The sequence below is a fragment of the Struthio camelus genome, chromosome Z, assembly GCF_040807025.1.
Source record: "Struthio camelus isolate bStrCam1 chromosome Z, bStrCam1.hap1, whole genome shotgun sequence".
Lineage (NCBI taxonomy): Eukaryota > Metazoa > Chordata > Aves > Struthioniformes > Struthionidae > Struthio > Struthio camelus.
The window spans coordinates 13,195,660-13,222,745 of NC_090982.1; the positions used below are offsets into that span (position 1 = coordinate 13,195,660).

The 27,086-nt window shown below is 44.8% G+C and overlaps 1 protein-coding gene across 5 annotated transcripts in view; it reads right to left on the reverse strand.

Annotated features, from left to right (window-relative positions):
* ABCA1 (ATP binding cassette subfamily A member 1) overlaps positions 1 to 27,022 on the reverse strand; it is a 99,482-nt gene extending 72,460 nt beyond the window's left edge. For 2 of the 5 annotated variants that reach the window (XM_068926689.1, XM_068926684.1), the window contains exons 1-4: positions 26,888 to 27,022; positions 9,908 to 10,054; positions 4,642 to 4,735; positions 947 to 1,088 (exon numbers count right to left, since the gene is read on the reverse strand). In XM_068926689.1, the coding sequence (XP_068782790.1) occupies positions 947 to 1,088; positions 4,642 to 4,735; positions 9,908 to 9,973 (302 nt within the window). In that variant the 5' untranslated portion in view covers positions 9,974 to 10,054; positions 26,888 to 27,022. Of the gene's footprint in view, positions 1 to 946; positions 1,089 to 4,641; positions 4,736 to 9,907; positions 10,055 to 16,929; positions 17,293 to 23,986; positions 24,006 to 26,887 lie in introns of those variants that run through there. The other 3 variants (XM_068926688.1, XM_068926687.1, XM_068926685.1) reach the window with 3 other exon arrangements.
* Positions 27,023 to 27,086: the final 64 nt, after the last annotated feature.

A 27,086-nucleotide genomic window follows, 5' to 3' on the forward strand; every position in this document is an offset into this window, starting at 1 on the left:
ACCAGCAATCATCAGCCCTGTAAGCCAGCATCCACAGATAAAGTTTTACATCCCGATTCCAAACCTCAGTTCCCTTCAGTGATGCTGCTGCCCTCTCCAGTACAGTTGGCCCGTTGTTCAGTGACCACCCTGAGGCAATCTAAGCAGCCTTAACAGAAGACAGCTTCAAAGGCAAGCTCCAAGTTGCACTGGGAACCTCCAAGTATTTGAAAGCAGTTAGTTAAGACTGGGACGGACACTGCCTCCTGCTGCTTGTAAGCAGCTTCCTCTTAGAAGAGCAGTGGTTTAAATGTGCCCTTGCTCCTTTGAAACGCTTTTCCAGGTTGCAGACACCTTTCATTTTGCTTTAAGCCTAGTTGCGGCCAGACTGCACGAACGCAGCAAGCAAGGCAGGGTGTACGGAAAATGGCCGTTAAGTGGAGCTTCTTGCAACACATCAGCCAGTGACAGATCACAGGAATGACAAAGAAAATCCCCCAGACCTAGCTCTTAGGCCATCTCTCAGTCTTATCTACTACATATTTCTGAGGCTTATTAGGGAAATAGGGATTAAGTTTCTCCCTGGGAAACATAGCTGAAGCTTCTCCTTTTTATGGGCTAAATTCTAAACTTCAGTAAGCGAATGGATGGCCCTCACCCAGGCAAAGCTCTTCAGTCACCAGGAGCTTCACCTGCTTGGACACCGGGATGCCCTATGCGGTTCGCAATGTCCCACATGGTTTGCTCAATCACTTGTTCCACAGAAGACTGTGCTGCTGACCACAGCTACCTGCTCCCTGCCAGCCCCCTCTGCATTTGGTAGCGGGAGAACTTGGGACTTCAGAGGCAATGGAAACAGCAAAACCCTCGGTCATGTGCGGTTTGACAACTAAGTGGTGACTTCCAAATATCCCCTTCCCATCTGTTTCCCCGAGAGCAGTGACGAAGAAAAAGCAGGCAGACTCACATGGAGGCATTGAAGTTTCCAACGACACCAGGGGACTCCCCAGGAGTCGGGTAGCGGAAGCAGGGGTTGTTGGCATTGCAGATGATCCCCTGTATCCAAGGCAACGTGCCCGCTGAAGGCATGGCTTTGTTTGGGAAGTGACCTGAAACCAAAACAGAGAATAACATACAAGACGGAGAAACAAGATATAAATCAGGGTCCGGGTTCTGAAGATCCATAATATTTCCATTCAGTCCTTCCCGTTTTCTAAGTACTCAACCCAGTTGTATGCAGTGTAACCACCAGCTAAAGGGGCAGCAATTGTGGGGTGCCTACACTGGGCTACCTGGAGTAGGGATGTCATTACTCTCCCATAACGGCTTGTTTTACAGAAAATCCTAAAGCGCTCAAGAGTTCCTAAAACATTTAGGCACCCACCTGCCAATTTCAAGTCCTTTTACTGGAATCCAGCCTTGCTGTTAAAGATCTACTTAAGTTTCACCTCAGAGTTCATATTCTGTCTTCTAAAATTTGCTGAAGTGCTAATGCAGTAACCTCAGCTACTCATGACAGCTTTGCATCAGTACTTCTCTAAGATATTGTTGAATCCTCTGCCCTCCAAAGATAAGGGCAGAATGACTTCCTTCATATCACCCACCCTATAACTTACAGATGAGCTGCCACTCCACTTTCTGTGCATGAATTCACCTTCTCACCTCTACATTAGGAGAAAAAATAACCTCTCTTCAACATCCCTTACATAAAGCAGCTGCTGAATGCTTTGATTACGAGGCTACCTCCATGATAGTGACAGAGGTACCAAATCCAGTGGAGGAAGGGAGTTACAAAACCGTTGAATTCCCACAACACTTGTTAAAATAGGTGGGAGAGGAGAGGACAGGGAGCTTATTAGTCCTCCCTGGAGAAAGTCAAGAACTCTATCCAGGAAAAGGCGCAGGAAACGAGAGTTCATTGTTTCCAGTACCCAGGGGACTATTTGTTCCTAGTTCTTTTTTTAAAATAGAAAAGTTCTTTAACCGAGCTCTCTGTTTTTTGTTTCACATTTGGTTTTTTTCGTGGTGGTGGCGGCGGCGGGGGGAAGAAGGTAAATCCTGTCTATGACATTCAGATTTCTTTTCTAAAATTTCTCAAAGAGAGAAAGCATCCTCTCTCTCCTCCCGTACCTTTTACTCTACATGAATAAGAAATCAAAGAAACAGCAATTAAAGACAATATGAACAGGAAGGGCACACTCCAGAATTCACGGTAATGTCTGACATACAGCAAAATGCTTAATGGCAGCTTCTCATAGAGGAATCAGGAATCGTCCGTCTTTAAGATAGCTGAGTTACAGAAACCATAGTATAACAGCACACCCTTTTCAGTGACGTTGCTGCAAACGTCTAGCTCTTCAGTAGAATTTAAAGTAACTCTTTTTGTTGGATTGTTCTTTTTTTTTTTTTTTAAAACAAAGTGCATTTCAAGCTCTACAATATACAAGGCGGCAATCTTGCTCAACAGCAATCTGAGATGTCTTCTCTGGCTGGGTCTGGTGAAAGCCATGTAACTAACACTTAGAAGTTCGCAAGATTTTTCCCCCCGGTGTTTTCAGAAAACGGTTCTTCAAACCAGGCCAAGCACAGTTTGAAGGCACAGATGAAAATCCTGAGTAGAAAGTCTGATCCCGAGGAACAGTCAAATCCTTGTTTAGGTAGTTCTTTTCCTCAAACAGAAAGATGCAACTCAAACTTTTATCTGTTTATTTAAAAAATTACACCAATGACATATTGAGGCTTTCTGGAGGTTATAAAGCACTGACATGCTTGCGTGTTGCTCAGGTATTCCTATAATCAGGCACCACCCTCGAGTCATTTCATAACAGCATACAGCACTGCGACTACAGATAACAATCCCGTTTCCCTAAAGGCATCCACAGGGTTGCCACAGAGTTCACCATAAACTCAAGGTTTCTTTCCCGTAACCCCACTCACAGTTCAGATAATAATAATAAAAAAAAGTTCCACTATATCTATATATGTCAGCAAATGAGCAAAGTGTTCGATAAACCAAACTAGATTTACATGAGAGAATTTAAGTTACCTGTTCTCAGAAGCTATTAGGTAAATGGAAAATAACTGACCATAAAAAAACAAATTAAAAAAATTAGCAGATGCTACTCTAAATTTCTTGGTGATGACACAGGGAGAAGATAGATAGACAAAACAGCATCAGCGAACATAAATGGGAAGGACAAAGAGCTGCAGGTGAAAGATGACAATTAAAATCCTGCTTATGACACCAGAGCGCCAGAGCAAAGGGTTTAAGGAAGCTAATGACTAACACGGCTTGTGCAAGCAGCTCTGAGACAAGGCAGCTCTTGCTGGGTTTGAGTTTATAGGAGCATTCCCACAGCTGGGAAGAACTACTGTTGAGGCTCTACACTTATTTATACCAGCTGAGCAGGTGGTGTAATGCTCCTTTTGCTTCTTTCCAGTTTCACGTCCATATTGCAGGTATTTCTCCTAACAGCTCTGTAAGGCTGAGTCAGGAAAGACAATTCAGATGTCACGCAGCAAAGTATCAGATTTAACTTAGGGAAACTTCCATTGCCTGCCAAGCACTATAGAAAGCAAGTTAAGCACAAAATGGGATCAGCAGTATCTGAAGCAAAGTTTAATGGGAAACTGCAAACGTTAACTCTCGAGCTCTACAAAGATCCCGGTCAGCTTGAAGGCCTGGAAAGCAGCATAGAGTGCCCCAGCCACTACAAAGAACTGCAGGGTCAGTGCTGTAGAGCTAATTCTTTACCCTTTTTAAGAATGAAACACCCTCAGAGCGCCCTCCCGAATTGTGTTGTGCTCACCTTTAACCCTTACCTTGCAATACTCAGGTACAGGAAGGATAAACAAAGAGCTCTTCCAGAGTCAGCTAACTGCAGTATGAGGCTGTCACCAATGACAGTAAGACACTGGATATTGCTAATAAACAAGCCATACTTGCTAAAGCAAATGGCAAGCAATGTAGAGGCCTAAAGATAGTCCTTTACACTGTAAGTAATAACCTTCCTTTGAAAGGAAAACAGAAATGTGTCCATTTATGATGCAAAGAGAAAAGTAAACTGGTCTTCCCCACAAATGTATGACTGCTGAATCTACTGAACACAAGAGCTGACACAGTCTGTGGTTAGAAAGAATCAAATTGTTCTTGTATTCTCTAGCGTGCGCAATACATTAGCCCACATTACTACTGTCTGGAAATGAGATTCCTTCCCTACTGATCTTGAACACCGCTTTCTTTTTACGCAAAGTCACGTGTAGATCAAGGATGAGAAATAATACTTAAGTTTTGTTGTGGGTTCTGCAGACTTGTCACACTTCCACAGCAAATTCTTGGCTAATACGTTATAGATCTATTTTATGTGAATTATATTATACGTTATTATTATGACATTATTTATATATATAATGAATGCATTATAGAGCTATAAACTGAATGCAAGACAAACAGTGATGTGCAGTCCTGGAGCAACGTGAACCTGTCAGAACCTGCTGCAGTCCCCAACGTAGAAGGAACAGAGCCACTAAAACTTCCCTGAAGATTTTTGACAGAGGTGTGGACCCATTAGCCCTGCTGTTTGTTTCTTGCCAGTTGCACTATTACCATTTAACCATGATACAATGACCATACAAGGTGCAGCTGCTGTGTTCGGTACTTACATTCATGCTGTTCATAGGGCGGATATGAAAGTCTTACAGAGATCAGGATGAAGAATATAAAAAGAGGCCAAGCGACTTCAATCAGCAGCTGCAACTGGAAACAATAAAGACAAAGTATTAAAATGTCATAGCTAAAACACAGGACAAAATAGAGATTCCAGTACAATCAACTTGTAAGCCAGGAGGGATTTTGCAAGCGCTGTCTCACATCCCTTTGCCCATTCACTCCAGGACCAAGCAGTGAGTTTGGACAACTTCAGAGGATACTCTGCTAAGAATTTCTTGGCTCCGCAATTACAAGGCCAGGGCAAATCTATGCTAAATTTTTTTATTTCACTGCTGTGGAAGTTGTGTTGGCATCAGGAGAGCAGAGCTATTAAGGTTAAGCTTACACCTAATTATTGCTTTGTACTAACGTATATATTTTCCCCAAGGCAGACACTCGCTGGTCTGGGTAGTTAAACACCAGTATAGTGAGTGTCAGGTAGTGATATAAAGAACTCTGTTACCTAGAGAGACTAGAGAAAGGTCTATTATTAAATGCAGAGTGTCATTTATACAGGGAACTGAAGCACAGGGCAATTCACTGAGATGCCCCAAATCCCAAAGAAGCCTGTGGACGAAGCAGTGCTACAGCCTGGAGCTTCTGGGTCTCAGGCTGAGACCTTGAGCTTTGCTAGCTATTCCCTCTCCTCCCTCCCTCCAGAAGGGTTGCCTAAACAGTCGTAAACCATAAGACAAAGGGGAAAAAAAAAAGAAAAAAGAAACCCAAGTGTTTTCTTGGTCAAGTTAAGAGAAATAATCCAGCTTTCTTCCCTTTTTCCTTAAAAAATATCCTGTCTTTTCTAATAAGATACCTACATCATTCTTCTAAACCAGTGGAATAGGACCTGCACCCTAGTGAAGGGAGATGTAACGCCAACACACTAATGTGTATTCATGCTTTACACCAGTAGCAGCTACAACGAGGCTCTTGACATTCAACAGAGTCCTCCATACAAACTTAGAGCAGAAACTTCTAGGTGACTCAGGATAATCTCACACTGTAAAAGATGGTATGTTGAAGCAAATGCCACTTGATCTGGCAAAGGAAACCGTCCAGGATGCGTCCTTACGGATACCCTTGAAGGCTGACATCCAACTGAGCAGTAACTGGATCCAAAAGAAGTGAAAACTGAGCATCACCATCTCACAGGCACTCCTGATAACAGCACTGGGCTGTTGAGGATGAGTTTGGGGTGCTGTTTCCCACCTGTTACTTCCATGAACCTGCTTTACAACTATTGGATAAGAAACTATTAAGTTCCCTCAGTAATATCAGACCTCTGTTTTTTCAATAAGCAGTCTAACAGCAGATACACAAGGCCCCTAACAGGGATGACCTGCTTCCCTCAGCACCGCACTGTACAATGACCGGGCTCCCAGGGGCCAGAGATCCCACACCTTGGTGCTAACAAGTTGTCCATCCCTTCCACTTCCAGGACTCCCGAGCGGCAAGAATGGAGTAGCAGGATGCTTCTGCCTCCTGAGGAAGAGGAAGGCAGCTGTGAAAGAGGATAAGCCATTCCCACTGCCAGAATCAGTGGCGATGACAGGGGTACATGTAGCTGGCCCCGGTGCCAAAGCAGTGCTGGCTGAGTCCATGCAGGCTTTCCAGGGCGAGCAAGGTGTCCAGGCAGCTTCTCTCACTCCTGCAGCTACAGTTGCAATGGTCACCGAATCAGAAGGGAAACAGCTCCTCTCAAGCTCCATCTTTGCTTGCTCAGAGAAACATCTGCTCTAAGCATGGCTTGAGATCACTTAGCAGGTACACAGTAATGCCTAAATAGCCCTGTTGTCGAAAAGGGAACCTGGCCACCTGCATGCATAGCTCCTCTATTGCATGCCCAACTACAGTAGTTACACAATCAGGCAGGTAACCACAAGTGGGCTGTGCGCATGGTGTGCCTGGGTGCACAAGCACCAAATGTCTTAAGTTTTCAGACCGGCAGGCTAGGGGACAACAGGCAAAGGAGGGACTTAGTTTGGAGGGGCCAAGTTGCAAGTCTACAGCCGAAGTCTGCCACATTATAGCTGCAAGTGATATGCTACGCAGCAAGATGCAGCCCGGCTGTTGCCCAAACAGGGGCTTGCAAACGGTCAAATTTAATGCGTCAGTGAAATTTCAATAGAGAGTCTGAACTCCCCAGCCAACCCCTTGTTCTATTCAACCAGAAATGAATCCTCTTCCTTTCCTGAAGTTCAATAAGTTCCTTCCCCTACTGTTCCCTGACCTTTGTGTGAGAGTAATTACACCAGGGTTTTTTCAACCACTGTAGCCTTTGCAGAGGACACCGAGATACTGAAAGATGTGCCTCACCCAAGTTCATACTAAGTAGATACTGGAAACCAGGTCTCCTCAACCTTGGGTTTGTGCTGTAAATACTAGACCAGTCTGGTAAACAGTGATATGAAACTTCAAAACTTGGACACCTTTGCTACCCCATGAGAAATTCAAGGAGGAACCTGCTATTTGCATGTAGTGGCACTTCGCTCTTAATAAACTGCTCATAATTTTCCTGAGGCTAGTCCCGGAAGCATGCCCAATCTATACCAGCTGGCTGACGATGCAGGATACCATTAAACGTTGAGATCCATACTGTGTCAACAGGATATTTGTTGAGCAAGAACTAACCAATCTACCACTCCTATCTCACTGCTAACCACCCTCCCCAGCTTTACTATCCAGGTGCAATGCAGGGAGCCACCAGCAGCCCCTAACTGATCTGTCCTTCCGCATAAGAAGACTCCCCATTTACAAAATGAAGATGAAAAATGAAAATGAAGCATGAAGAGATACTAAATGAGGGGAGCTAAACCAGACAGAGCGTTTTTATACAACTCCGATCCATGAACATGATTTTTCTTCCCTACTCTCCTTCCCCCCACTCCAGGGTGGCTAAATACATTTGTGCTGTTGGAAGTTATCCAGTACAAAGTTACGCTCAAATTGCACACATCAGGCTGAGCTTTGAACCTAGTTTTCGCAATGCAGCTCAAACTCACAGCAGCTGAGGAGAGGGTTCAGAGGGAAGCAAAGGCTAGCTACACTTCTCATGAGAGAAAGAACAAGGATCAAGTAATTTCTGGGCTACGTCTTCAGTAGGTACAAGTGGGAGAGAGCCTTTTCCAGGACACCTAGCCAAAGGACATTGGTCTCCAAACTGCAAGGTAAATTAAAGAATGACTGTGCAGCCACGATAACAGCACGATGAGGAGAGATATTCCACTACTTCCCTGCCATATTTTGTTAAATGGCATTCTTCTCCTGACAGTCCAGGTAAAGCCCAAACTGGAACCAGGAGTAAGTGTCTCCAGTAAACCCTGGAGACAAAAAAAAGTTACGAGAGACTGTCTTGAGACTTGTTCCTGTGAACTAACTGAGTTTTGGTATGGAATGGATTACTAGCACTTTCTTTCACACCTTATGGGATATTTGATGGGAAACTGACAGAGAAGCTGCCAGAAGGTACCTAGAAATAGCTAAGTGGATCCAACACCATGACAAAATACAAGCGGGAAGGTATTTTTTTTACTGACAGATACACTCTGCCTACTGCATTTTTGTGGCTTTGCCAAACGGTCTGAATGCACCTGTGCTACCCAGCCAGCTAGCCTACAGTTACCTTCACAAGATCCGCCAGGCTAGACCCGTACCTCTTCAACTAACCTTCAGGCTTGTCACATGAATTCCAAAAAGCCCACAAAAGTTCTCTCTTCTTCAGGGTAAGACTTCACAACTCCTTTGACCCCTCCTGTTTGAACCACTCTAAGCACTGGCCCAGTGGCTCCACCATGTCCCCTACGTACTAAAGTCAGTCTAGGAAAGGACCAGCGTAAGATCCCTGGCAGTAAAGGCAAAAGAGACTTTTTTCAGCTTTAAGAACTTAGGATATTTAGCTGAAAACAGCCTACCCTTTTAGGAGCTGTAGCCAGTTTTTTTGGGACTACTCCCCAGCTCCCCTGTAAGAATGAGCTAAATTCAGATCTGGATTCACTGGACACGAGTCCCACAAGCCCTAGACATTTGAGCAAAGACTTTAAAGACTCAGTTTCCATCTCCATGGGTGAACATGATAGCCACCTCTACCTTGTGACTGAGTTTCTAAAACAGCCCAGGCCGAGCCAGCTGGCAAACACCCTGACATTTGCAGGGTTCAGAAAGCTTATCAGACAGACGGCTTTCCACTCACCACCTCGGTAACTCATGTTCCCTTCACATTCCCTCCTCATACCTCCCCAAGGTCAGTTCTAACAGGACAGCTCCTCTGCACAGGCCTGCTCTACGGAGCACTCCCTCGTCCAAGACAGTCATCCCCCAAAACCCCAGCGGGGGGAATGGCACATTCTCTCTGGCTTTTAGCTGTCTGCTGGAGTCACACTATCCAGAAAGGTTTCATTAATGCAAAGATAAACGAAACTCCTGATCTCTTAAGGAAAACGTGCTGGCCTCCTGCTCCTGTTCCTTTGTCACCACACAGAGATTCACATGCCATACTGTCTGTCCTAGCTGGGTATTTTCCCATATTACTAAGGGATGGTGAGGCTAGCACTGAAACTAACTAGAAGCCACCTGGGTAGCAAAACATCAGCTGCATGGATTTGTCTCCTTGCTAATGTGAGAATGTGTCTCATATCATACGTCTTAAACTATACCTCCCGTTGCAAAGTTACACGACAGGCTTGAGTTTCTCTCCCTGATTAAAGAGATTGAAAGTGCTTGCTATTGCCTCTATCAGATGTCCCTACACCACTGGCATTAGAAAAATGGCAGAATTTCATTGCTGCTGTGGCAGCTTACAGCAGTTAAAGTCTTTTGGACCCAAGCTTGCATCTCTGCAGTTCAGCAGAGCCCGACACGAGGAGCACAGCAGATCACAGCACAGGTTCACTCGCTACACCTTCCTTGCCTGGTCTGACAAGAGTAGGCACTTCCAGTACAGGACAGTTTCAAGGCTCTGATGTTCTCTCAGGCTGGGAGTCTGGACTGAAGTCCTGAGCACCTCTGAGCCCTCTGCCTTTCAGCCCACCCGCAGCTTTGCAGGACTTGCATCAGGTCCTTCCAAAGGCTAAAGACGACCAGTTGTTCTCCCAGGGACCACTAGATATAAGACATCAAGATACAGGACTTTTTCCCATTTTCCTTGAAGGGTAAGTTACAAGGCTACAACTTGGACCAAAAAAACAAAAACAAAAAAAAACCAACACCACACTAGCTAATACTTACAGTCTGTCTTCTTCTGTAGGTGAAGTTTTTCCACAGCAGCAGTCCCAGCTGTGTCCAGAAAGCCATCTTTCTTCACCAAAGCCTAGCAGCTACCTTTGTGCAGCAGCAGTGGCAGCACACAGCAGGGACACTGTGGCTGGGCATTAACTAGAAGACAAAAGTTGAAAGAGAAAAAGCTGCATTAGTCAGAAAAGAAAAGGCAACAAGTCATAGAAGGACAGAGGCAGAGCCTGCCCTCTGTGCCCTCAGGTAACCTCACAGCATCCCGTGGCATTCCCCAGCTCTGCCTTCTTGCACCACGTACTCCGACTGAGTCCCGAGGGTCCAAGCGAGCCCAGACTTAAGACTCACTGACTATTACCTCAGAGCTCCGAGACACAAAAGAATGAAACACCCGCAGGACAACAATTTCCCTCCTTCCTGCCCAAAAAAATCCAAGAGCAAAAATAACTCAGAAGGAAAAAAAAAAAAAGCCACAGACTTTGAAAGCTGATTTGGAGACCCTCTTAATGAGATGCCTTCACTTTGAAGTCCAGTCAGTACCACTGCTTGTAGGAGAAAATATCACGCATTTAACAAAGGAGAAAAGCCCATCTCCCTGCAGGCAGGTGACTAAGTAGGATCCTGCAGCCATTCATATTTGGATAAAGTGAATGAAAAGTTGCTATTGAATCAATGTGCCAGGTCTTGGAGTCACCTGGCCTCCAAAGCTGCTGTGAACGGGGTGCATTCAGTAGGCACCCTGTAGGAATATGTGAAAGTATAAAGGGTTGAAAAACACATTTGTCACCTTAGCGGCTATTAATACCCTGGTATGGGCTTGGGTACACACAGACATCCAAGAAGGCTCACTCCAGTGAAAAGATGTGAATTCATAGTAAATTAGTTAGACTTCATTAAGCCCTGTTTTTTCCCAACTAACTTGGCATAGCTTGATTCACTTTTGAGTTTATGCCACTTCAGATTAAGAGTATTTTTGTTCTGAATACAATTGTCCACTCAGGAATTTAACTAACCCACATCGAATTCATTTTGATTTATGTTCCTGAATACCCTCTGTTGACAGGCTCAGTGTTAACAGGCCAGCTAGCCGGTCCAAAGATATGAAGACATAACCAATCCCCTTAACATCTGTTAAACTGGGAACACACATGCTTTTGATTCTAGTGTCCCACATACCAGTATCCTAGTACTGTGATTCAGAATTGCATGCCTGATTGCAGACTGCATTAAAAACATTTCCAAAATTCATAAACACACTGGGAACATAAGATTTCTTCAGGAACCGCTGTGACTAGACCTAAAATGGAGTAAGACTAGATTATAAAGGGCAATTCTGCATGTAAGCTTTGAGTTAATGAACATTCACAGCCCAAACCTTTAAGTCTTTTCCACAACTAGATTCCATTATTACAATGACTTACAGACTAAAAAAACTTGTGTCCAATAACATACGTCTCGTTTACCCAAAAAAAAAAAATTTCCCTAACATGACTAACAAACACAATTAAAGCCATTATGCTGAGTCCCACAGATAATTACACAGTAGCATCGCAACAGAACAACAGTGCTGCTTAATGTCAGTACAGGGAAGCAAAGAACAATAGCAGACGCCTACAAAACCCTACAAGCTGAGCCTTATGTCAGTATGCAGCCAGCTGAGCATGCAGTCAGCACGGGCTCATTTACTCCTGCTAGGCAGTGCTGGACTTCAGCGAGGTGACCTCTGCCTGCAAACGCTCCTCTTCAGAGATAGATACCCAACCGATCTCACAGGAGTGCCCTCCTCGCCCTGCCCCACGCTTTCTCCAGTCTGGGGCACCCTGATGCTAACACATGTCAGCTGCATACACATCTGGCAGATAGCGAATCCCCAGACGCCCTCAAAGCAAGGCACCTGACAGACTAGCAGCACATCCACGGGGAGAAAACCCTGTCCTTCCTGAACAACGTCAAAGAACAAACTCTGCTTCTGGGGACTGCACATGCACGCTCACGGACCCGATGCACACTTACTCCTGCTGGGTTATTGGGGGTGGGGGGGGTGGCAGTGTCTCCTCTGCCTATCAGTATTAACTACTTAAAGCTGTTATCAACATGTAACTCAGAGAAGAAACTAAGTAGGGAATGTTACCACCCCCTCTTAAGCCCCCTCCACCCACTCATATCTACTTCAGAGTATCCAACAACATCTCCATTATAAGCCCCACAAAGTAGCTTGGATCATTACTCACCACACATTAGTACAAGACACATAGATGCTCTGTAACCACTAACTTGGTGGAAAAATCTTTCATAAAACACTAAGTGAATTGCTCATTTCAAGCATTTTCCACAAGGATACTGGCCCGTGGATGACAGACCTGAACCTGCTTTGCTCTGCTCACCAGCGTGCCCTGAAAAGACCACAAACTCTTCTCCCAGAGAGTCCGCTCCTGCAACCACAAGAGAAGTGCAGCATATAGGAGTGAAGGACTAGAAGGGACCATCAACCCTCTGCAGTCACAGGTAAGTGTGGAGTGGATATTAACTTCAGAAGGGTGCTCAGAGGACCTATTCCATACCCCCTCTCCCCATACTGCCAAAAACTCTGCAACCAGATCCTTTCCAACCCCTTCTAACACTTAGAGCAGAAGACCCAAAAGCACAAGTGTAAAGTGCCAGAGGAAGAGTCCAGGAGGGATTCTGGGAAGTGCCGGGGACCTCAGGCATTCTCAATGGAAATATAATACCCTGCACAGTGGAAGAATAAAATCTGCAGCAGTCTGCAGGATGCTCAAGCTGGTCACAAGGTAGATGGTTCAAGCCACTGCAGTGAAAATCCAGATTTTGGTCCCTCACAGTTGCAGGCAAATGCCAGGATCCAAAATACAGAAATATTGTTTTATAGAGGTTGTAGGGTTCATACCGCGCTAGCGTTTTGTAATGAGATAAGGGCACATATCTGATCACTTATCACAGCTCAGCTGATGAGTAGAAACCTGTGGAACCAGGAAGACTCGGCTGTGCTTATCTGCCTGGATTCCAGCTCTCCAGAGTTCAGCTAAACCTCGCAGGGAACAAAGCAAACGTGCTGGCCTTCAGATAGTATTAGTTTGTCTGGACACAAGTTCCAAACAAAGCAAAGACACTGATTTGCAAGGAGGGTGGCTGAACATTGTAAAATTTGGCCCAGAGAGTTCAGATGTGGACACTGCTAGCTAAGTCCCTGCATTAAGCTAAGAGACAGGTCATACTGCAGTATGGACAGGTCAAAAGAAGCACAGACTTGAATCTGAAAGATGTTCAGTTGCACTTCTCACAGCCATGCTGGGGTGAGAGCTTCAGAGACGAACCTTGCCTCACTGTCTGTCAGACCAGGTAACATAGGTTTTGTTGATGCCTAGAGCCGGCTCTGATCTTGACCAACATGAGAAGCTGGCTTATTTGGTTCATTGCTGATACAAGTTTACTAGGCCCGCTGGAATCATTACTAAGGCATCAGAAAGTGCTCTGCAGAATCTCAGTGCAAAATGGATAAGCACCCTTTCAGATGCTCTTCCAGCTATCAGAACACAAGAATTACAAATCAGAGCTACAGAAAACTGCTTGATAGGCTCAACACTGTTAGCTCTGTTGGGGTTGAAGTCTATCTACGTTACTGCTTTAGCCCAGCCTGAGAAGTTCACAATTTGGAATCCAACTTGCCATTTAGCACTACAGGGCCAAAACCCACAAAGATCAGTTAGTGCCTGATGAAAGCTTTTGCGTCTCACCTGAGTGAAATTTTGTGAGCCCATGGTACGTGCTAGTGATCACCCCTGACACTTACCCAAAACCATCGGAAGCAGCAACACTGTCCATGCCGAGAACAAAATAAGATACATGAATTTGCCATTGTGGGACAAATTTCCTGTTGAAGTACCACAGTTCTGCTGAACAGAATAGAGACTTATACCAGACCTGTCCTTTTACAGTGTAATGTCTTGCTTTTATAGAACACTTATTCCATGAAAGGAGGAACAATTCCCTCTGCTGTAGCAAACGGTGCAGGCTAGGCAGGCTAGCTGTGGGGAGGTCTTTGCTGCACGCAATCTTTTTCATTGTATGAACACTGTAAGTTTTCCAGTAGAGACAGAGGTCTACATACAGCAATTATAAGCCTACAGGCAACAGCCTTACTTTTCTCAGTGATCCAGAAATCTAATTCTATCCAGCTCTGCTTCAGCATTTCTCCACCTCTTTACCAACATGTGCAAGACAGCTGCACGCTTAGACCACAAGGAACATGCTTGAGGGAGACTCAAATCGCCTACAGCTTAGGGGTAACACCTGGCAGCTGTCTACCATCTTTAACTGCCACCTTAACACAGATAATAAACAGGAACCATCAGAGAAGGCTGGCTGGCAACTGACACAAGTAATGGGTGCTTGGAGTTACGTCCTGTATCCAGGCTCATGTCTCAGGCAACAAGTAGATACTGCACTGGATTTGAGAGCAATGGGCATTGAGCTAACCATATAGCCCATGAAAAGTAAGGATCAAGAGGCCATTTCACATTTAGCCGTCTACTATATGGTGGGGATCCAGGATGCCGAGGTCCCTGCAGGCTCTGCCAACACGCCACTTAGACTTGCGTACCCTTAGCACGCTGTTTCCTAACACTGTCCCAAGTTTTCTCGGTCCCTAAAAAAAAACACCTACAAGAGGGATCAAGTAAGAAAAATGCCTGAACACTTCCTCACATTTTTCTTAGAGCTTCCCCCACCGATCTTCTACTGCGGAGAGGCTTGCCCTTACAGTTACGGGGGATGTTCAGCCTGCAGAATCAGTGGACGTCGGAGGACGGGCAGAAGGTGCAGAGCAAGCTGCAGGTCCTCTGATCTGGCTCAGGAGTACCTGCTTTCCTCTTTAAAAAAATTCTAATAGCAGGTCAAGGCCTTCTTTACTGGCTTAAGCCAGCAGCCACAGTGTCCTTCGGCACAATCAAAGCGCAGGGTCCACGTGGAAGGAAATACACAGCCTGGTCCCACAGACTACCTTTGCAGAAGCTTCCCTGCATTTAACATTTCACCCTGCTGTGGAAATCCCACATGGGATCCAGATCTATACAGCTGCGATTCCATCTGAAAGCAATTCAGAAAAGTCGTTCTTAAGAGATAATTAGAATATATGACAAGCGATAGAAATGCTGACAGCGAAACGTACACTTTGACCAACCCTTTCTTAACAGACCAGTGCTGTCCCATTACGTGAAAGTAAAATGGCTGCTGAAAGCCCACTAGCCAAGATGCCAAGAGTGTCCAGACCCAACCTATCTTAAATACAAAACTATGTATTTTTACAGCTGTAAAATTTAAGAGAAAAATGCTGGAGTGGCACAGGATCAATTCCCCACCCCCGTTCCTGGTGTCTGTACTAAGCAAACACACAACAGCCTTCAAAAGCAGCTTTCTGCAAACAATGCAGCTGTTTGCTTTCTTTTGGGGGCAAAAAACCTTTCCCCTAGAGAAGAAATCACTATTTAAACAGGGAACAAAGTAAACTTATCAATCCTATGAGACTGGAACCTCTCAATACCCCAGCAATAGGTTATAATTAATCTCTCTAGCACTGACTTAAATCCAGTCCTGGCCAGCAGAGCTCAAAGCTATTAGTAGTTGATGGAGCTTCATTGACCTCCAATAAAATCTGTTTACTGGCCTCTGTCCACTCTTCTTGGACAGACTTCCACACCCCAAAAGCCACTATCATTGCAGCTCTCCACACACCAAGCAGCCACGGAGAATATCAATCTAATAGCTAGAGGTGGTGCTCTTATGAGGACAGAAATGTTAATTGCAGGGCATGGCACAGGTCTGCAATACGAGAGCCAGTGCTGATCCTGTCCTAAGAGCAGACACGGACTAGTGCAGTAAATATTCAGCCTCAGATGAAAAGCTGGACATCTGCCTCTCTCCAATAGCCTCTGGATAAGCATGTATTAAATCAAAGAGCCTCTCCCTGGAAGAAAAGGGACAACTGAAGCGAGAACACTGGGTTCAAGCGGAAACACAGTCCTCTTCGGAAATGCTGAGGAATATCTTATCATTTCATTTCCTTTGGACAGTATCAGGCTGCACTTCATGGAGCAAACAGTATCATGAACCATGTCAACTCTGCAAAGCCCAAGGACAAAGTCCCCCAGTGCTCAGCATGCCATCAGCTGAGAGTCAGCCCCGTTCAGAGCTGCAAATAGTGAGGGCAGGAGACAGCCCCTGCCTCAAGAACTGACCATTTGACTCAGACAAAACAAGCCATCACAGAATTATTAGCCTGGCTGGGCATTTGGGGAATAGATGTGCAGATAACTAGTGAAGAGTTGCAGATCCTCTAAATGAGGGTCTAGTGTCTTGGCGACTTCTCTGCTGAACACCCAAAGCCTCTGGCTTTCCCCAGCACAGTGGCTACAACCAAGAGACTTACTCCTGCACAGTTACATCCACTCTCTACAACCCGTGATGGGAGGCTGCATTAAGAAGGTCTCAAGGCATGAGTGGGAGGAGGAACGCTTCACCACAATACCCTGAAAGGGAAAAGCCCTATGTATCTGCACAACCTCAGTGAGACTGAGAGAGGTGGAAAAACAGGTTTAGTCCCAATTCTGTTGAGATTAGGCTGGATAAAGAGCAGCTGAGGACAAACACAAACCATTATTTATCTGCTTGCAAGAGATCTAACTAGAGCAGAAAAGCCAGTGCATAAAGAAACAAGAGTAAGCGGCCATTCTATGGTCAAAACAACTCATACAAAGCCTGCCAAACTAATAGGAGCAAACTTTGAACATTTACATCTCTAACAAGCTTTCAAGAAGTCAAAGAACCCATGACATCTACTTGAGCTGTAGGAAAGAGGGAAAACCATCACCCAAAAAAGATACTTCTCTAGGAATAAAAATAACATCGCTCTTTAAAAATCATCTCTTTAACCTGAAGAGCCTGAAGTAAGTTACAAAGAGATGCCATGTAAAGCACTAGCAGCACACAGAGTTGAAGCCACTCACCTGAGGCCACAAGCAAAGCAAAAGTAGAGATGAGAATATAACAAACAGATCCCAGACGTGTCTGTCTCCCGGTTTAAGCACTGTTAGATTCTGTAGCAATCACAGGTAAAGCAATGCAGGATCAGCAGGGGAAGGATGAGCTTTGAACCCACAGACTGATGCCTGGGACGCACAATCATTATCAGCTGAGCCGCACAGACACTGAAATGAAGTCTTATGAAAGATTTCATGGGATCCTCCACCCATGGCTTCCGTTTCTCTCAGATTTGCCAAATACATGTATCTGACACTAAGTTTCCTATTACACATAAAAATGCAGGCAGCAAGAAGTGCTTCTCTCTTCAAAATCACCCAGATCAAGTCATATGGTTTACGCTGACTCCTTTTCTTAAGGGAGAGCTGCTGGGTCAGCAGGCAAGAATTTAATTAGGCTCTCTGATAATATTTGGGTGATAATATTTGGCAATACTCTCTGCTAGTTTACATCACTATACCCACGCTGACTACCTGGCCTTAGGTTTGGTAATAAACAAGTCTTGGCGTTGCTCTTCAGTGCTCACAACAAAAAGCAACACAGTCATCCGTCTGCCTTACAAATAACAACGCTGAATATGACAGAAGCACTTTTTAAGTGGCTGTAAACCATCTTAGAAGAAAGATCTAGCTTTGTGCTAATACACAGCTGGTTGGACTCAGTTTCCCTCCTTGAGGGAGCGTGTCAAGTTTTGCAAAACTTCTCAACATTAAGTGTGGTGCCAAAAGATTAGGAAGCCAATTAAACTTTCCCATGGATTTCCGCTAGTGATCTGCAATCTCTGATCTAAACAAAACTGAGACACATTGCATCTCACCCATTCACAGGGTCCTTGTTGTAAACATTGTAAACGTTGTAAAATGACTTTTGTTCTCTAAGGCAGCCCAACCTCACAGAAGATCAGAGACAACTGGTGGAAAATAACTGCCCCTTTTAGCAAAGGGTGACAAGAAAACACCTATTTTAACTACTGCTAATAAATTAATAGTCTTGTAACAATATCAGGCTCTGCCTGCCGCACTACGCAAAGCCAGAGCAAGGTCCAGGTTCCAGCCTAAAGAGTCGGAACTAATCCAGTGTCACGTAAGGGGCAGAAATCTGGCATCCCTACTATTCAGTCAAAATTGTAAGAGGTTTCTAAAGCTATCTAACCCGAGCACTGAGCAGAAGCAGTTGGATTTTTCAAAAGTCAGTGTATTGTGCGCAGAACATTTTTGAAAGACCAGCTATGAACAACCCAGCAGGGAGACCATCATTTTGAAAGACCTGGCTCAGAGTACATGAAGAAATCGTGAGTACTTGAATCCCTGGCCCTAAGTTGAGAACTCCCAAGAGGCATGTTTGGGGCACTGGTGGCCCGTATCGACTGCTTAGAAATAAGCCGTAAGGTACAGTTTCCCCAAGACCTCAGCACTGACTTACAAAGTACTCTATAACTTAAATGGGACCATGACTTCCCAAGTACTTCACGCCTACTCAGGTATCTATACAAACTCACATTTTCAGAAACGGTCGGTGTTCAGCAACTTCCCTGTAACATAGCATGACAAGCTATATTGAAAACCTGCCCCAGCTCCAACGTGAGCAACATCCGCTTACCAGAATGACCATAAGAACCGGTTCTCATTACTTCTGGCATGCTCAGAAGGTTCATTGGTGAAAACAAGCGCAGCTCCGCTGCAAAGAAAGACACTGCATTTGCCTGCACCATTGCTGAACTGACCCCCCAAACAGCATATCTGGGAGGCATTCACTTCAACAAGACAAGCTCCTTAAATGTCAAGTATAACATGCAAGATGAAATGCAGTCATCTGTTTTACAAAAGACCCTACTTCCACTGAAAGTTGTGAAACAAGAGAGTTGAAGTGTTTCATCTATTATACTGAATGTCCCTCTTTCCTAAATGAAAAAGGCAAAAAATCTAGTTCATTCTCTGGGGCAAGCAAACAGAAAAAAAAGCAAGGTTCCAGAGATCCCAGAAGACTAACTGAATAACTGATATGCTTTATCATGACCAATGTCCAAATATCCAGAGTCCATATTAGATTTTTTTTTTTTTGCTTTCAAAGAATGAGCTCCTCTCTGTAGCAGAATTTAAAAACAATACACATCCCTGCTGAAATAATAATTGCAGCATTTGAGCTCAATTCACGCCATTAGGTTTAGATCTGAGAGCAACTGTAGTGTAGTCAGTATACAGCACACAGTCTGCAAAAAACTGTTACGCAGCCTCAGCCACTTTTTGCAGCTGATGGCGCATTCTGTTTAAGGACATATCTTTGCAAGTGGGAAAAGGGGTGAAGCATTTCACATTGATAAAGGTACTTTTCCGCTTGGCAGCAACCTCCAGGAAGAGGAAGATGACAGCGATCATCCAAGAAAATCATCAGCCTCATCAGCTTTCGGGAAAAGAAATCCACAAGCTCAGAGGGAGTTAGACAAGCCACATGTACTCTTGAACATCACCTCCAGCAGAGCACACCCTGGTCACTTAATCACTGTATCTTTGCAAAGCAACCACAGATCTGGCTTAACACATATACGCTGACCGGTGCTGTGTGTTCCTACTGTGGAGTGGCTGGAGCATCCAGTCAGCATGACCGTAATATCCCATACGTGAAAATTTCCAGATTATGATGAAGGGCTTCCTTTGATAGTTGAACAAAACAATTAGCACGTGTGATGCTGTTGTCATCAGTGAGACGACTGCAATTCGAAATGATGGAAAGGGTGTGGGGGGACATGACTTACAAAGGGGGCTACAAAGATGATTAGAGGGCTGGAGCATCTCTCCTAGGAAGAAAGACTGCGAGAGTTGGGCCTGTTCAGCCTGGAGAAGAGAAGACTGAGAGGCGATCTCATCAACGTGTACAAGTATCTGAAGGGGGAGTGTCAAGAGGATGGGGCCAGCCGTGGTGTCCAGTGATAGAATGAGAGGCAATGGGCAGAAACTGAACCACAGGAAGGTCCACCTAAACCTGAGAAAAAACTTCTTCACTGTGAGGGTGACAGAGCACTGCACCAGGTTGCCCAGAGAGGTAGTGGAGTCTCCTTCCCTGGAGATATTCAAAACCCGTCTGGACGTGATCCTGGGCAATATGCTCTAGAGGTCCCTGCTTGAGCAGGGAGGTTGGACTAGATGATCTCCAGAGGTCCCTTCCAACCTCAACCATTCTGTGAGTCTGTGTTTCTGTGGGGGGAGGAGGAAGTTTCAAGACAAGTCAGATGTGGACGTTACCTTCCACATGTTATATGAATGTCCTGCAGGGAAGCCACAGCTATCTGGAAGGTGGCACACTAGTCTTTCATACCTTGGATTTCTAACAATGGGTTGGGGTGGTTTTTTGTTTTCTCCTGAGTGAAGCTATCATGCCTTGCAGCTTCAGAATCACCTTTACTATGACTTTTTTTTTTTTTTTTTTGGAGGGAATATCCTCTCCTACATCATCTCAGTTTTTGTAGCTTGCTTTTGATTTCGAAAGAAGACAAGCTGTGCCTGGCACAAAACTAAACTGCAGTATGAGGTGTATGGCTACCCTGTAACATCCAGGGAAACTTCACTGTCATTTTCCTCTTGATTTTTGCCATCTGGGACCAACATGCCATGAACCAGCACATGTATCTAGTAAAAAAAGCAAAAGCCAAACACCACATGGCTTTATATGACAGGAAACATCCCAACAGTGCCTTTGGGATTTACTGGCATAAGGAAGAAGCTGTTTGTTAAGACTCATACTGACACAACTGCACTGACATTATTGCTGTAGCATAGGTATAGATAAGAGCAGATGAAACCAAAAAATTCCTAAACTATGCAGAAAAACATAAGCCAAGAAATAGCCTCTACCACAATGTAAGGAAATGACATTGTAAAAAAAAGAAAAAAAAATAGGCAATGGAAATAGTTTGGAGTGGTTCAGAGAGCAGGGCTGGATCTTTGAAAGATTGCAGTAGACAGACCAAGAAGTCTTCTGCTCCCATGTTGCTACCTTCTAACTATATGCATGAGGAAATCAGAAATCCTCTAAAGCTACAGAAAGATGTCTAAGTACTTTTGAAACAAAGCAAAGAGTGTCAACTATGAGAAGGAATGAATTTCTGATCAATCTTGGCATTTGATACAGAGTTCAATAACTCATTACCTGTGAAGTTATTCAGGGAAGAATATGAAAATAATTGGCAAAGGTGATAAGAATGAAGCCAGAGTGCCCTGCCACGGCAGGTGCACACAGGGCAGCTAGCAGGGTGTGCTGGCAGAAAGTGTGTGCAAAAGCTTCCCCTTTCTGCCTGATCTGCAGAGGAACAGTTGCTCCACATACTTTATATTTTTCAGCTCCAGCTGTACAACTCATATGCCTAGTGCTGAAGCTTCAGTCCTTAACATCAACAAGGCAGATGACAGACATGCAAAGTAGGCTAATATATGCATTTAATATCATGCACATGGATTGACCCAAAAGAGACAAGGATGACAAAATCCTGTTCATATCCTAAGCTATGCATCATGATGCAGAAGAATTCAGGACAAAGTTCTGTTAGTTTGTTCCATTAATTTCAAGGGAACAAGCACAGAGGTGAAGACCTGTGGTCTACTTCTGACCCAGAAATGAAGACACCCCAGGTAGGTGCAAAAGTGGCATGAAGTGCCAAAAGGAAGGCCAATAAGCTTGCAAGACAGAAAAGAAAGCAGAAGAGATTTGCAAGTGAAGTAATACAGAATCCAAACTATGTATTTATTGTTGCGCTCAGGATATCCTTAATAGTGCTCACTCAAACTCTTCCACTGGAGTCCAAGCGTACTCCCACAACCTAGTTGATTGGAGTTATGTCTGGTGTTGTACAAGAATACAACCAGAGAGAAAGCTGTAGCAGTCCGGAAGATGAAGAGGATGTCACAAGAACTGGGATCAAAGCGTTGGAAGATATGGCAACGAAGAGAACAACAGCAGCAGCAGCCAAGTGAAAAATAAGGTCTGAAGGAATCTGAAAACAATCAGTGTACACGAGATTGTGTCAGTCTGCTAGAAGGAAGCAAATCCCAATTTCTCCAATGACACTAGAGAAACTCCTATTGTTTTCATTAGGATAAACCTTTCAGTGTAGGTTTGTGAGAGCTAGGAAACAAGACAGTGAGATTTGCCACTCTGATTTAATGGGGCAAAGAGTTATTAAAATAGCTAAAATGTTTAAAAATGAAGAAAACAAATGACAAAGAACATTGTCTTGAAAAATTTTTAGATGCTTTTTCTCTGGTAGAATAAAAATTAAAACATAAGATCAATTTAATTTAAGAAACAGAAACCTTTTAATTCAAGGGAAGACTAGATTTTGAAATTTGCCTCCAGTGCTGCTGACAGAAAGAAATGTGTGCACTCATGATAGGTTGGTGCTGTTTTTTTATTTGGAGAAGTCTTTTTTAGAAAAAAAAAAATCCTTTCCAGTTCGGTCCTAAGTGTGTTTCCACTGACAGTCATAGCAGAGCTCCCATTACAGGAGCTTAATTAGAAAAGAGGAAGAGACAAAGAATAGCCATCAATACATCCCCAGAACATCAGTATGCTCCCCACTGGTACATCTCTCAGAAAAAAGAGGGAGCTTGATTTTTTTTTTTTCCATTTGAAGGCATAAAATTTCACCTGCAAAAGCAGATGCCACATCTGAAAACCTGGGCCTTAAAACCGGGTTGCTAACGCTAGCAACGGAGTCAATGATCTTCAAAAAGATACCTTACAGCACTGCACGTGAGAAAAACAGCACTTTCACTTTTACTTTGCAGGAGTGTAAACTTTCATGATCTCACCGGGATGACAATGGTGAAAGCAGATAAGAGGAAACGGGCATGATGCCACCAAGGCTGATGAGCACAGGTGCTGGAAACCAGGTTTTATTGTTTCTTAGTCCTGCAGTTGCCACCCAGATCACCGTTGCTACCCTCCATCTTTCCAAAAGGCAGAATTTTGGTGTTTACTAAGCTAGCAATCAAGATCGTTAATGAGTGTTAATTGCATAGTTTTGTTCCTTGCTCCTGAAAACAATCTTTCAGGGGGAAATGGGCTAGTAAAGCTCTAGGTTGTTTCAAGGAGCCACACAAGCCCATGTGGTAATAGGTTCTGGCCACTTCTGCATCTTCTACACAGCGCTGCTCGCCTGCTGTCCGTGAAAAAGGAAGCGAGACCTCTGGAGCGATCTCTGAACTGTGCGGCCAGAGGCTCTGACTTTATTTGCTCTTTCCCAAAGAACGACCTTCTTATCTAGCCCAAACCAGAACAATCTTGGAAACGCCCCTCTGCTCTCTTTTTTTCTGTGCTATGCCAATCGTGCCCTAATAAAAGTTAACAGAACGCAAACCAATCTCTTATTGGATTAAGCAGAACCCTGCTAAGCAACACACCTACGAAAAAATAACAGAAGAAAAAAAGGTCTGCTTGCATATTGATGCTCATGCTATTCAAACTGATGTACATTCTTGTCATGATCTGTGCGCTCAAGCTTTTGCTCTTATAATCCAAAAAGAATGAAGTTCTCAATGTTCCTGCTTTTCCCCACAGTGTCAGTCTGTCATGTTAGGGAGGCTGCAGCAGCAGCCTTTTGGGGCAAGCTCACCTGTTTTTGTTCAGCAACAAATGCTAAAAAAGATAGGTCTAGCTTCACCACCACCCTTTGTAGAGAAACTGTCTTAATGGAGGGGAGGGGGGGAAGAATAGCTATTTTAAGTATTCTAGTCAGTAGTTTGAATCATGGTAATTCCTTTGAGTTATATGACTTCTGGTACAACACAGAAGTATGGGATATACAGCTACAGAATTGGCAATATTTTCATCTCTTATGTTTTGTGGTGATCTTCTGCTGTGCAACACTGCAAGTAGAGTCTGGCAATGATAATTCTAATATATTATTCTTAATATAAGTAACTGCAGACGCGTAGGGTAAGCACACAGACAACTTTTAGGAGTTCAGGATTCAAACCCTCAGCTGGCAAAACATGCAGCACTCTTCAAGAGAATGAATTTATAGCAGCTTACACCTGGATAAAGTGCGCAGAGTCCTTAGCTGCCTCTGATGAACAAGGAAAAGTGTCACACAGTAAAACAGCGGGTCCTGATCCTAGTCTCAGCACCCTACAAGAGAACAGAAAAGCACTGGCGTTGGGTTAGTTGTAGCCTCCGGACTTATTTCAGGATTTGGTGTGTTGCCCTGCTCGTGAGGCCTGTATAAGCACCAAGGGTGCCAAAAAGAAAGTGGTAGCCTTGTTCCCTTTTCTGCTCTGTTCCCATCATCTTTACATTGGCACCAGTGTTCACGAAAAACTCTGACCGGGGTGGGGGGGAGGAACACATACACACAAAAACACCAACACACACTCCCCCCCCCAGCAAGAAGAGAATTATTTTCCACCGCTCGCTCCGGATCAGTGAGCTCCAGTGCCAGCACCCAGGATAGAGAAAAGAGCGGGCAGTTGGGGGGGGGGGGGAAGAGGCAGGTCCATGACTTCTGCAACAACCTTCAATCATGTCAGATTAAAATTATGACGAAACCACACCCTAAGAAACATTGTGCCTGCGTGGTGAAACACATGTGATGAGCAGCGGCGGGGCTGATCGCCTTCAGCCACTGAGGGATGAGTTCAGGAGGGATCTTCCTCCTGTCCTGGTTTTGGGGGTCTAACTCTTGTGAGGTGAGCTCCCCGGTGAGATAACAGCCTTGCAGGGGGGTGAAAGGCAAGGGAAGACTCACATTTTGAGCTGCGTATAATGTATCTGATTAACGCATGAGGCATTACATGCTCCAACCCAACCCCTGTGTGGAAGGTCCTGAGGAGCTTTCCTCATGTCACTGGAGTTTATTCCTGAATTACAGTGGACTGTTTTATCCTCACACAGCTGGGGTGAAGTTCAATTACAGGAATACTGGAGAAAAGACTATTTCTAGAACAAAGGCCAAATTTCAATTTTACTTAAGAACTTTTTCCACTCTTGGCATTTAATTTTTTGTAGTTTAACAGTCCACAAGGAGCCACTGCTACCTATGCCAGCCGTTATCACATTTGGTGCTGGACCAAATCGCCGCCTATGTCAATAGCAATGAGCTACAATAGTTTTCGAAAATAAATTTGGCATTACAAACAAGGTTTGCCAGCAGTTCTCTGTGCCAAATCTATTTATTAGAGAGCCTCAGTTTCTCTGGGTGAAAAGGCCATTAAGCAATTTGCAACAGATCTGCTTGCATTACTAGGCAGCCGTATTTGGACAAAGCTTGGAACAGATATCCAAAACATTGCCATGATTTTTGTAAAGGCAAAAATCTCATATGTAGCTGCACTTGAGGTGCCCTTCTCCACACACACACAAATATCATATGGGTAAGTGAACTTAAGCAGAAATATATTAAGGGAAAATTACTGTGAATGTTTGTGGCTAGGCTGCTTGGGCTGATTATTACATACTAATCCTAGAAGAGAGCCGTTATGACCTCTTGCAATCCAGAGGTCAGCAAATGTCTCCCAAAGTGCCTGCAGTGACCATAAAAGGAGCAATACATTAATGTTGCGAATATATCCCTTTAAAAGTTCAGTTTAAATTCTCTCACACATCTCTTGTTTTCCATGTCATTAGTGGAGGCATCATATTCTTGCCCTCAGTTGTCCAAAGCATACCAGATACAGACTGTATAGCACCACATTTACATGTTAAAACTCCAGTTAACACAATGAATGGTAATGAGCCACCAACACCATTTATATCTGTTATATCTGTGAGACGGTAAACAATCAAAGGTAGTACCCGTTTATCTTAATAGCCTGCAGGGGCATCACAGAATCACACAAAAATCTGTAGGTTATGAGACATCTCATCATACACAGCCATTTCCACTTGTTTGAAAGGAAAAGCATGCCACAAGGGCTAAACACAAAAAGCATTTGCACTGAATGTTTATAAGCCTAATCCCCTTTCAAAATTAAGTAAGGTTGCTCAATTATAAAAGCCTTAAGACAGGAAGCTTGACCATCTGCTGTTAATGGATCATCACCAAGACAGGTCTCTTCTCTGTGGTACAAACACTGGCATATTTTCAAAGGCCGCCTCTTTGCTGAATTTTAATGTATTAATCTATATCAATACTCAAGTTCACCTCCTCTTCTGGCTCCGCTCTAGCTACGGATGTAAACAGATGCTCGAATCTCTCTGGCTTCAAGAAGGTCTAGTCCAACACACTGAACTTTGATCACCTGAGGAAGTTTATTTATGCACACAGCCTTAAAGTCTAAGAGAAGAAAGCAATCCCAGCACCGGGGGGAGGGCAGGGAAAGGAAGAGGTTAGTCTATGTTTTAAGTTAGGCATAAAAATACTGTCTTCATAGGAGTTTTTAATTCAGAGCCGGAGCCTCGATCTCCTTTGGTATATATTTGGGACAGTTACACATCTCCAAAAACGAAAGCAGCAGGATGCTGTAAGAGGGCTGACGACAGGTTACAATGCAGCAGCGCAGACCTCCCAACAGCCTGCCGTGCCGAAGCGCACTCTCCCTGCAGGCGGTTTAAGCTCCTGCTCCTCGCGCAGGCAGCGCAGGCAGCCGGACCGACCCTCGCTGTTACAGCCCCGTCCATCCCCGGCTCCCACGGGCGCCGCGCCGCTGCCCGAGCCATGGGAACCGTCCCGTTATCTCCCAGGACCCGGCACCGCCGGCCAGAGCCACCCTCCCTCCGCCAGCGCCGCCAAGCCAAATCGACTTGCTTGGCCCGCGATAAAACAAAACAGAATAAAATTGGGGGGGGGGGGGGAAGAAGGAAAAAAAAAAAAATTAATGAATAGCGCACAACGGGCCGCGCCGCAGAAAGTTTTCTCCCGCCACCCGGCAGTTTTAGCTCGCTTTTCCGCCGGCGGAGGATGAGCGGTGCGGAGCGCACCCCGGCGCCGCTGCCTACCTCCGCGCCGCGGGGAGCCGGGGAACCAGCCGCCAGCCCGCCCGCCCGCCCAGCGCCTGCTCCGCGCTCCTCCGCGCTCCACCACCGCACCGCGCTCCGCTCCGCACCGCGCTCCGCTCCCGGCCCCGGCGCCGGCCCCGCTGCCGCCGCCCGCGCCCGCAACCGCCTCTTATAGGGACCGCCCGCTCGCCCGCCCCTT